The sequence below is a fragment of the Otolemur garnettii genome, unplaced genomic scaffold (assembly GCF_000181295.1).
Source record: "Otolemur garnettii isolate 467f Iridium unplaced genomic scaffold, OtoGar3 scaffold00089, whole genome shotgun sequence".
NCBI classification, from domain to species: Eukaryota; Metazoa; Chordata; class Mammalia; order Primates; family Galagidae; genus Otolemur; species Otolemur garnettii.
In genome coordinates, this window is record NW_003852484.1 from 6,350,200 (window position 1) to 6,362,046 (window position 11,847).

Consider the following 11,847-nt stretch of genomic DNA (forward strand, 5'->3'; position numbering starts at 1 on the left):
TTCCATAAGATGGTTCATGAATTTGTTGATGTGCTCTCTTTCTGTTTTTTGAATGTAGGTATCTAATGTGATAAAGTTTCCTCTTAAGACTGCTTTTGCTATATACCACAGGTTTTAGTAACTTGTATCTTCATTGTTGTTATGTTTGAGGAATGTAATGATTTCTTCTTTTATCTGTTTCTGAATGTAACTATCATTCAGCATAAGGTTGTTTAACTTTAAAGTCTTTGTGTGGAGATGAACGTTTTTGTTGGAGTTGAGTTCCACCTTTATTGCCTTATGGTCTGAGAAGATACATGGTAAAATTTCTGCTCTTTTAATTTTGCTGAAGTTTGATTTGTATTCTAGGATCTGGTCAAGTTTGGAGTATGTACCATGGACTGAGGGAAAAAATGTATATTCTTTAGCTTTGGGATGGTGTGTGCTCTGTTATGTCTAGTAATCTCATTTGTTCTAGGGTCACATTTAAGTCCTTTGTATCTTTGTTTAGTTTCTGTTTAGAGGATCTGTTCAGTTCTGTCAGAGAAGTGTTAAAGTGTGTGACTATTATGTTTTTATGGCATATCATATTGCTCAGACCCATGAAGGTCTGAGTAATATGTCACTTAAATGCTTAAAAGCCTTGGGTTTAAGTGATTCTCTTGCCTCAGTCTCCTAAGTTGCTGGGACTACAGCCCAGTCCAGTTCTGTCAGAGAGGTGTTAAAGTCTGTGACTTTTATGTTTTTATGGCATATCATATTGCTCAGACCCATGAAGGTCTGTGTCACTTAAATAATCCCATAAATCTGGGAGTATTTAAGTTGGGTGCACAAATATTTAAAATTGAAATGTCTTTTTTTTTGGAGACAGAGTCTCACTGTGTTGCCCTTGGTAGAGTGCCGTGGTATCACAGCTCACAGCAACCTCAAAGTCTTGGGTTTAAGTGATTCTCTTGCCTCAGCCTCCCAAGTAGCTGGGACTACAGCCCCTGCCACAACACCTGGCTTTTTGTTGTTGTTGTAGTTGTCATTGAGGCTTGGCCGGCCTGGGCTGGGTTCAAACCCGCCAGCCCTGGTGTATGTGGCCAGCACTCTAGCTGTTGGGCTACAGGCACCAAGTCTGAAATGTCTTCTTGTTGTATTGTTCCTTTGACCAGTATAAAGTCTTTGTCTTTCTTAACTTTAGTTGCTGTAAATCTGCTTGTATATGAAAATAAGATTTCAGCCCCCCCTTTCTTCTGATTTCCATTTGCTTATAATACTGTTTTCTATCCCTTAACCCTGAGTTTTGATTTATCTTTCAAGGTGAGGTGTATCTCCTGGATACAGCATATGGATGGTTTGTACATTTTTATTCAATCACCTAGCCTGTGCCTCTTCAGTGGTGAAGTCAGTCCATTGACATTTATTGAGAAAATTGATAAGTGTAGTGGACTTCTATTCATCTTATTTTGTGAGAGTCCATTGTGTAGTTTTATCCTCTGTGCCATTGTGGAAGCTGTGTTTTGACCTTTAGCTTCTGGGTGTTTACTTTGCTGATGAGTATTTCCTGTAGAGCTGGTCTTGTGGCAGATTTCCTCAGGGCATTGTATATCCACAAAGATTTTATTTCTCCATCAGTTTTGAAGCTTAGTTTAGCAGGGTACAGAATTCTGGGCTGAAAATTATTTTGTTTAAGAACGTTGAAGGTGGATGACCATGCTCTTTTGGCTTGGAAGGTTTCAGTTGGAAAGTCTGCTGTCATCGTAATGGCTCTGCCTCTGTAGGTCAGTTGATGCTTACTCCTGGCTGCTTGCAGAATTCTTTAGACGTGCAGACACATCCAAGAATGTGTCTTAGAGAGACTTTGTTTGAGTTGAAATGACCTGGAGTTTGATATCCATCTGAAAGGAGTGTGTCCAGGTCTTTAGTGAAACTTGGGAAATTTTCCTTTATGAAAGTCTCCAGTAGGGCTTCCATTCCTTTGAGACAATCTTCTTCCCCTTCTGGGATCTCCATTATTTGTATGTTTGAATGCTTCATGGAGTCTCATAGTTTTCTAAGTGCTTGTTCTTCTTTTTCTCTCTTCTTTTCTGCCTCTTTAACTACCTGATTTAACTCAAAAACTGTATCCTCTAGCTCTGAGGTTCTTTCTTCTCCACAGTCTAACCTAATTTTGATACTTTCTACTGCATCCTTATATTCCCTGATTGTCTCCTTCATTTCCTTAAGCCCCACCGTATTCTTTCTATATATCTTTCATCTGACTTTTGTTTTTGTCTTTCCATTTTCTCGTTCATTCCTTTTATTGCCTTTATCATCCATATTTTAAATTCTCTTTCTGTCAAGTCTGTTTATTTTTTTATAGGTGGAGTCATCTGCAGTAGCTGCTTCGTGGTCCCTTGGGGAGTTCTTCTGTTTTGGCTTTTCATATTGCCCAAATTGTTCTGTTGGTTCCTCCTTATGTGTTCTTTCTTCTTGTTCACTTCCTTGTCCTCCTTTTTCCTTTTCACTGCCTCCTTTGCTTCAAATTACCTTATCTCAGAGTTTAGGTCTTCAAGTAGCTTCAGCCTGAGCAAAGTCAAACAGAAGTCATTGTTTGATGACAATATGTTGCAATGTGTTGCAGGGACAGCAAGTGGTGCTGTGGTTTTTAAGGAGACAGCACAGTCAGCAACCTCTATGGTCCTTATTCCAAACTTAGTTGCCTTTGGTGATTGCCTGATTGTTCCCTCAGCATTTAGACCCCAACAAGTTGGGATCTTAAAGGTCACAAGAATCCTACAGGGGAAGGTCTCACAGTTCCCCCAGACTCCAGTTCCTGTGGGGTGTGAAAGTCCTTCAGCCTGCGTCAAGGGTGGAGTTCTGATCCCAGCAGGCGGAATTTTGATCCCTAATGATGGCAGTGCTTTAGGCCACTGCTAAGACCATCTCACAACCTTTCCACAATGGCAGCCCCTGGCCACTGAGACCTTCTCAGTATGACTGCCTTGCCAGCCGCCAAACTGATTGTAAATACACTCCAATGGGTATTCAAATCTGTATACTGTTCAAGTCCACCCACTCTTCCAAGCTTTCCACTCAACAGCAGCTTCCCTAACAACGGAAAACTTTGGAAAGGCTTCCTCCCATCCCCTACCTCCATGGGGGACTAGATGATGCTAGTCAGTTGCAATCACTTACTTAATTCATCAAATTTCCACCACTTAGGATCCTATGCTGTATCCAGCTCATTGCCTTGTTGTGCTCCCTAAGCTATGACTCTGGGTAAGGTACCCATGCAGGTATGTCTGGGTTATTTCTTTTTCCCCAGTCATTCTAGGAGAGCACAACTGAACAATCTCTATTCTTTTTTTAAGAAGTCATCAATGAACAGTGGTTTCTCAAACCTGGTTGCCTATCTCAGAATTGCCTGGGTTCCTATTAAAAAGACAGATTTCCTTAGCCAGGTGTGGTGGCACTAGTTTGTAATCCCAGCTATTAAAATTGTAATACTCAACATATACCAATAACAAAAGATGAATACAAGTCATGTTTGAGCACCTCTTATAATTGCAAAAGTCAAATGTGACTTGAATATTACAATTTTAATACAGTTTTTTCCTTTCTTAAAATGTGTGTACATTTTTTGGCACCCCCTATATTATACTCAGTATAATGTCAATACTCAGTAAACCCATCAATACTGTGTTTTGATATTATACTCAGTCTCTGACTCTTTTTACACTTTTTAACTAATTTTGGACTTACAGGAAAGTTGTAAAAATGGTAGAAAGTTCACCTAGCTTCCCTAATTATTAATCCCTTCCATAACCATAGTATATTAATCAATATTATTAACTAAACTACAGACTTTATTTGATGTTCATCAGTTGTCTTACTGATAACCTTTTTTTTTGAGACAGAGTCTCACTCTATTGCCTACGGTAGAGTGCCCTGGTGTCAGCTTAGCTCACAGCAGCCTCATATTGCTAATTTCAAGTAATCCTTTTGCCTCAGTCTCCCAAGTAGCTGAGACTACAGACACCCACCACAATGCCCAGCTAATTTTTCTATTTTTAGTAGAGATGGGGGTCTTGCTTTGGCTCAGGCTGGACTTGAATTCCTGAGCTCAAGAGATCCTCCTGCCTTGGCCTCCCAGAGTGCTAGGATTACAGGTGTGAGCCACTGCTCCTGGCATTTGGTGTCCTTTTTTTCTGTTCCCATATCCTATTGAGGATCCAATATTGCATTTAATTTTTATTTCTCCTTAGTCTCCTCTAGTCTAAAATAGTTCCTCAGTCCTTCTTTGCCTTTCAAGATTTTGAACACTTTGAAGAGTACCAATTAGTCATTTTGTGGAATGAATTTGATGTTTTCTTATGCTCATATGAAGCTATGCATCTTTGGCACAAATACTAAGAAGTGATGTCGTGGTGATATTTGTTGGGTTTATCCATTATAAAGTTACAGCCTTTACCTTTGTAGTTAAGAATTAACTTGAGGGAGATACTTTGAGACTATTCTGTGTATCGTCAACTTTTCACCCATTAATTTTACCATTCATTGATGGATCTTGTCTGCAACAGTTATTACTGTGGTCTTTGCCTAATGGTGATTTTTTTCTTCTCCTACTTTCTTATTAGTTGGAAATTTACTGTAAGAAAAGAGCTACCCTTTCTCTATCATTCATTTACTAATTTGATCATTTGTATCAGCATGGGTTCATAGATACTCATTTTATTCTATAGGTTAAAATACAGTGTCATCATTTTTTATTTTGTTGCTCAAATGCTTCCAGTTTTGGCCATTAGGAGCTCAGTACTTGAGGTTTTTTTTTTTTTTTATTAAATCATAAAGAGGTAGATCATGTATATATTAATGTATTTATGGGGTACAATGTGCTGATTTCATATGCAATTTGGAATCCTTATATCATACTGGTTAATATATCCCTCACCTCATTTACTTAATTATTGTATAAAGACATTTGTATTCTATACTTAATAGATCCAACATGTACCCTTGCAATATGCACCAGTATGCACTGTTCATCCTCCCTCCATCTGACCTCCCCTCTCTCCTCCCATCCCCCCCAGTACTTGAGTTTAAATGACTTGTACATATGATTGACTGTCATCATTCCTATCTCACGCCTGCCCCTGCCAATGAAGCCATTTCCCCTTTAGAATCTGGGCAGTGTTCACTCAGAAGCCACCTAAAGGATTTGTAATTGAGAAAATGAATATCAAGGTGTAAGAAAAACAGGGCAATGTGTGTACAAATAGCTCCCAGGTATTCTGCAGGAGTGAAACAAGTAGCAAAATTTCAGTCTTTCTACTGGTGATGTTCCAAGGAGTCTCAAGGCAGCAGAATGATGTGCCTGGGCCACATCATACCTACTCAGACACCCTGTGTCTGCAAAATTAACAGATGAGTTCAAGGATGTTGGAATGCTGATTTTGGTGCTCTCCACCTGGTCAATGAAGATCACACCGTTTTCCTAGGTATATAAATGCTTAGTATATATTTATAAAGTGATACGTGGTTCCTCCCCACTCCCTTGGTAGAGTAAAAATGTGTGTGGTTAGAGATTCTTGAAGAATGATACTTCGCATACATATTGCTTTACTTTTTGTTGTAGTATATTTTTCTTGCTAACTTTTTTTATTATTGTGGAAAATTTCAAGTATACATGGAAGTAGAGAGAAAAAAAATGGACTCTGAGGTATACCTATTACCTATCTTTAATACTTCTCAATATTTTACCAAACTTGTTTAATCTTTTACCCCCACTTTGTAGAGGGGGTATTGGCATATTTGAAAACAGATTGCAGACATCAAGATCTAGGAAATATGTGAAATAAACTCTGAATCCAAGGACTGACTTTAATTCCTTTTATGTACCCTTGTGCCTAGTACTGTGCTTGAAAATAGCAGGTAGTCAGAAAAGACTGGGTGAATTGAAGGGAGGAAAACCAAATATGAAAACACGATCATTTCGAACTAACTCTAGGGTAGACTTTTAGAAGGTAAGGGTGGTGAGTCTTGCTCTAAATTATTTTCTTTCTCTTTTTTTTGCTTTTCTTTTTTTTTTTTTTTGTAGTTGTTATTGTTGTGTAGCTGGCCTGGGCCAGTTCTCTAACCCGCCACCATTGGTGTCTGTGGCTGGTGCCATAACCACTCTTCTACAGGTGCCGAGCCTGAATTTTTTTCATGTTGCCTTGATTTGCTCTCTGCAGTCATAATTCCTTTGTCACTTCAAGACAGCTTTGATTGAAAGGAAAATAAGTCTGGGACTGTCATGAGCGTTCACAGTTGATTATATAAATGTTAGTAATAGGTCCAATCTGAAGGCATTTCCCCAAACATCAACTAGGAGGTACTTGCCCTGAAGCTAACTTTCTTAAAAAATAAGTCATTATGTTTTTCTAATTACAGAAGTAATATATACAGAGGGTACCAAAAAAAAAAAAAACCAATTTAAAAAAAAAGAAAAAAACGGAATAAAAGTGGAAAAACCAAAAAAAAACAAAAAACTTTTTTTTTTTTTTTTGAGACAGAGTCTCACTATGTCGCACTGGGTAGAGCGCTGTGGCATCACAGCTCATAGCAACCTCAAGCTCTTGGGCTTAAGCAGTTCTCTTGCCTCAGCCTTCCAAGTAGCTGGGACTACAGGTGCCTGCCACAACGCCTGGCTGTTTTTTGGTTGGAGTTGTCAGTGTTGTTTGGCAGGCCTGGGCTAGATTTGAACCTGCCAGCTCTGGAGTATATGGCTGGTGCCCTAGCCACTGAGCTATAGGCACCGAGCCACCGATAACATTTTTTATCTTGTATATCGTATCTTGTAACTGCTGAAGTCAAATGTGACTTGAGTATTACAATTTTAATGTAGTTTTTCCTTTCTAAAAAAGTGTATACATTTTTTTGTACCCTCTGTATTCATTGAAAGAAAAGTGGAAATTACGAGAAAGTAAAAAACATTGGTGAATGGTCTGATACCATGGGAATGTGAATTACATTGATACTCAGCCAATATTTTGTACTTTGGATTGTACCAGGTATTACAATGGATGTTGGTGTATCATCTAATGAAATTCTCATAGTAACTTTGTAAGATAAGTATTTTTTTAAATCATTTTATAGCTGGGGAAATATGCAAAGAATGGTTGCCTGGAGTCATGTAGCTGTTCTCTCTTTAAAGACAGGTGAGGGCAGCGCCCGTGGCTCAAAGAAGTAGGGTGCCAGCCCCATATGCCGGAGGTGGCAGGTTCAAACCTAGCCCCAGCCAAAAACTGCCAAAAAAAAAAGTGAGGGACGGAACCTGTGGCTCAAAGGAGTAAAGTACTGGCCCCATATGCTGGAGGTGGCGGGTTCAAACCCAGCCCTGGCCAAAAAAAAAAATTAAAGACAGGTGAAACCATGTTATCAACTCTTCACACCTTGGATGCTTACTCACAGGAAACTTGACCCTTATATTTCCTTGATGTTAGCTCTCCATGGCAGTTTTGGGGTGGGCACTTAGGCTTAGAAAAAGGGGAAGTGATGATATTTAACTGGGTCAAATGTAATCTCAAGAAGTGAGTTTAGGAATGAAGGTGTAATTGTTAAGTAATCATCAGTAGTGGCTCCTCGTAGGATAATGGTCTTATCTTTGAACAAATTCTATAGGTTGCAGTTGAGTACCATTAGTTTATGATAATTCACAGCTGAGCTGTTTACTTCTTAGGTGGGTTTTATTTTTAAATTATAGTTGTCCCTTGGCACATGGGGGGATTGGCTGCACATACATACCCCAACAGGGGGATTGGCTGCACATATATACCCCAGTGGAGGGATTGACTCCATATATACCCCAACAGGGGGATTGGTTGCATATATATACCCCAATGGAAGGATTGTCTGCATATATACCCCAGTGGGGGGACTGGCGGCATGTATATACCCCAATGAGGGGATTGGCTGCATGTATATACCTCAGTGGGGGGATTGGCTGCCTGTATATACCCCAGTGGGGAGATTGGCTCCATATATACTCCAATTGGGGGGTTGATGGCATGTATATACATACCCCAGTGGGGGGATTGGCTGCATGTATATACCCCAATGGGGGGATTGGTTACATGTATATACCCCAGTGGGGGGACTGGCTGCATGTTTATACCCCAGTGGGGGGACTGGCTGCATGTATATACCCCAGTGGGGGGACTGGCTGCATGTATATACCCCAGTGGGGGGACTGGCTGCATGTATGTACCTCAGTGTGGGGATTGGCTGCATGTATATATCCCAGTGGGGGGATTGGCTGCATTTATATTCCCCAATTGGTGTATACTCAAGTCCTGCAGTAGGCCCTGTAGACCCAGTATATAGAAAAAGTCAGACTTCTGCATGTGTGAGGTTGCAAGTACTGTGTTTTATGGCCATTTTTGGTTGAAAGTTTGAACCTGTGTTGTTCAAGGGTCAACTGTCTCCTTTCAAGCAGTTTTAGGTTCACAACAAAATTGAGCAGAAGGTACAGAGATTTCCCACATACCTTTTGCCTTGGGTAGGTTTTTAAATCTCTGTAGGCCACGCTTCCCACTCTGTAGAATGAGGGAACTCTGTGTGTGTTCTTTAAGGTCCTCTTAACACTGCAATGATTTTATGATCATTAGTTCTTTCCACTCAGTGATTATCTCTTTCAACTATCCGAGGTTTTCTGATTGGGTCCAGGAACTTAATGACTTACTGTCATCTGGAGGAAATGAAACAAACCTCCAGGAAGGCATTTGAACAGCTGGCCCCAAGGAAAGGCAAGATGGATGCGGGAAAGAAGCAGAAGGCCACCAAAGGGAACTTGCATATCTCAAGGGTTGCTTTGGGGCCTGCTCTGGCACCAAGGGGAGAGAAGAGGAAATGTCCATGTGATGGACATGGCAGAACCATAGCTTTTGGAGCTGACCACCTGGGCTCTGACCCCCCTAGCCTTTCCACTTACTAGTCATGGGTCTTGGCAAGTTACTTAATCTCTCTAGATCTTTGTTTTTACATCAATCAGATGAGAATTAAGTTAATGCAAGAATTCAACCCTGGGGCATGGCACAGAGAACTTGTACCCATCACTTTTCCTGTTAGCTGTTATTACTGTCTTTGGGGTAGACTTTCTGTTCTACCTTCATAGGACCTTAAACACAGGCCTTACTATTTAATTGCTTCCTGCATCAAAGATTCTCTTTTGTGGTCTGACCCTAGAACCTAACCTCCATTTCCATTTACAGCATTATGTTTAGAGAGAAATGTTTTCTAGGTTTCTTTTTATTTATTTATTTTTGAGACAGAGTCTCACCCTGTCACCCTGGCTAGAATGCCATGGCATCATGGCTTATAGCAACCTCAAACTCTTGGGCTCAAGCCCCCAAGTAGCTGGGACTATAGGCACCCACCACAATGCCCAGCTATTTTTAGAGATGGGGGTCTTGCTCTTGCTCAGGCTGGTTTTGAACTCTTGAGCTCCAGGCAATCCACACTTGCCTGGGCCTCCCAGAGTACTAGGATTACAGGCGTGAGCCTATGCCCAGCCCTTTAGGTTTTTTTCAAAGTAACCTAGGACTAAAGTTTTGTAATACCACCTCTAGTAAATACGAAACTATCTTGAGAGTTGCTAGGATTATTTTTGCTGTTTTTTTGATAGTTACTACCATCCTACTTCTCATTTAAAACATAAATTAAAAAAAAACCTCTACGTTGTTTTCATTATAAAAGAACTATATTTATAACACTATGTAAAATATATATAAACGTAAGAGTATGCAATATATAATATAAATATAAAAATAAACTATAATATAAAACTATTAATTCTAAAAAGAAAAGAGAAAGTAATCTACTCCTAGCTAATCCCATTAGTAAGCTAATTATTGTTAGCTTTTGGGTATATTTCTTTTTTGACTTTTCTTGATTCTGAATCTTTAGTTGTAATCACAGCACACCTATATAGTTTACTTTCTGTTTTTCTTTTGTCCCTTAAGATATAATCATAAATGTTTTTTTTTGTTATTATTTAACATAGAAAATATTTTGGGCTTTATTTTATCCATTTAATTGAGGATGTTTATCTATGGAAATCATCCATGTCCTTGGTTTAGCATTTTCTGCATTCTTCTGAGAGCATGTTTCAAATCTGAGGATATAAGGTGTGTTGCTGGCTGGGTCCCAGGAGACCCTGGCCAAGTATCATTCACCACCACCATGTATCTACCATGGCCCAGGGTGCGCCCTCAGCTAAATGTACTTAAAAACTGGATTTTTGTTAATAACTAAGAGCATAGCTACCTCTGAGAAGTAAATTTATATTATCCCATTGTATGCTACTGAACAGTGAAATCAGAATAGTGATTTATCAGCCGGCAGTGAGAAATACAGTACAAAAAAGTGATGAGTTAGGCAGCCATCAGTGTGTCTCTCTGTGGGCCATCCCTACGCTGGACACACTTAGTGTAAAGGGCTATAGCAATAATAGCAGTGACAGTGACCATTTAATATGTGCTTAGTAGAGGGCAGTAGGTGGACTAACAGTTTACATATATGTGCATATACACATGCACATTAGGCCTTTCAGTCTCATAATAACCTCTCTAGGAAGGTGTTATTTTTATTCCCATTTTACAGATAAGGAAACTGAGGCTTAGGTAAATGATTGGCCAAAGTTATGCAGCAGAGCTATAGTTTCTGTCCAAATTCAAACCCATGATCTTAAACTGTATGCTATAGTTCTACTTGTTATTCTTTGCAGATTGTTGACCCTCTTGTGTTGGAATTCTCTTGTGTTTCTTGCTCTTACACTCCCCCACCACTGTTGGGCTGTGCCTTTGCCAGTGTCTCATTGAAAATAGAGCACTCATTCCCTGTGGTTGAGGACCATGTTTCTCTAGCAGAAGAATTTTTGTCTTTTCCCTTACTTTACTTTTTTTGAGGTCTATTGGGGATAGGTTTGCAGTTTGTGTTGAAGTAAGTCATTTCAGGACAGGATTTCCATTTGAAACGTGTCTTTTTGTGATTGTCTTTTAGATAGTTGGAGCAGAACTACTGAGCAAAAGCAGGCATTGCATCTTCAGTTGGCATCAAGTTTGCAATCAGATTGGAAAAGTTTAACCCGAAGCTTCCTTGCCTGCAGTGAAGCAGAAAGATACATACTACTCATATAATAAAAGACATGGGCTTCAACCTGACTTTCCACCTTTCCTACAAATTCCGATTACTGTTGCTTTTATCGTTATGCGTGATGGTGGTTGGGTGGGCCACCAGTAACTATTTTGTGGGTGTTATTCAAGAGATTCCTAAAGCAAAGGATTTCATGTTTAATTTCAATAAGGCCCTAACTTTGGGGAAAGAAGAAACTAAAGAGACTAAAGAAGCATCCGTGAAAAAGGTAGAACTTGACATTTGCCCTTCTGTGTCTCCACACCTCAGTAAGTGTTTCCTTTTCTTCTTTTGAGAAATAATATCCAAACTTTTGATTCCAATGTAACACATGTACAGTAAGGTATAAAACTCAACGCATATAGCTCAGTTAAGTTTTGCAAAATGAACGTATTTGTCTAACCAGCATGTAAATTAAATTAAGAAATGAAATCTTGGCCAGGCGTGGTGGCTCACACCTGTAATCTTAGCCCTCTGGGAGGCAAAGTTGGATAGATTGCTGGAGCTTGGGAGTTTGAAACCAGCCTGAGCAAGAGTGAGACCCTATCTTTACTTAAAAAAAAAAAAAAAAAAAAATAGAAAATGGAAAAAACCAAAAAAGATACTAGCCTGGCATTTTGGGGGCTCCTATAGTCCCAGCTACTTGGGAGGCTGACGCAAGAGAATAGCTTGAGCCCATGAGTCATGAGTTTGAGGTTGCTGTGAGCTGTGATGCCACAGCACTCTACC

General features: G+C 39.6%; 1 protein-coding gene across 4 annotated transcripts in view; it reads left to right on the forward strand.

The window, feature by feature from the left end:
* The window catches only part of B4GALT4 (beta-1,4-galactosyltransferase 4), a 35,568-nt gene that overhangs the window by 4,788 nt on the left and 18,933 nt on the right, over positions 1-11,847 (forward strand). For 2 of the 4 annotated variants that reach the window (XR_002774648.1, XM_023516314.1), the window contains exon 2: positions 10,987-11,387. The exons of the other annotated variants lie outside the window; for them this stretch is intronic. Coding sequence is in view for 1 of the 2 variants with exons in the window: in XM_023516314.1 (XP_023372082.1) it covers positions 11,132-11,387 (256 nt within the window). In the remaining variant the exon portion in view is untranslated. The remainder of the gene's footprint in view (positions 1-10,986; positions 11,388-11,847) is intronic. 4 annotated transcript variants of the gene reach the window in all.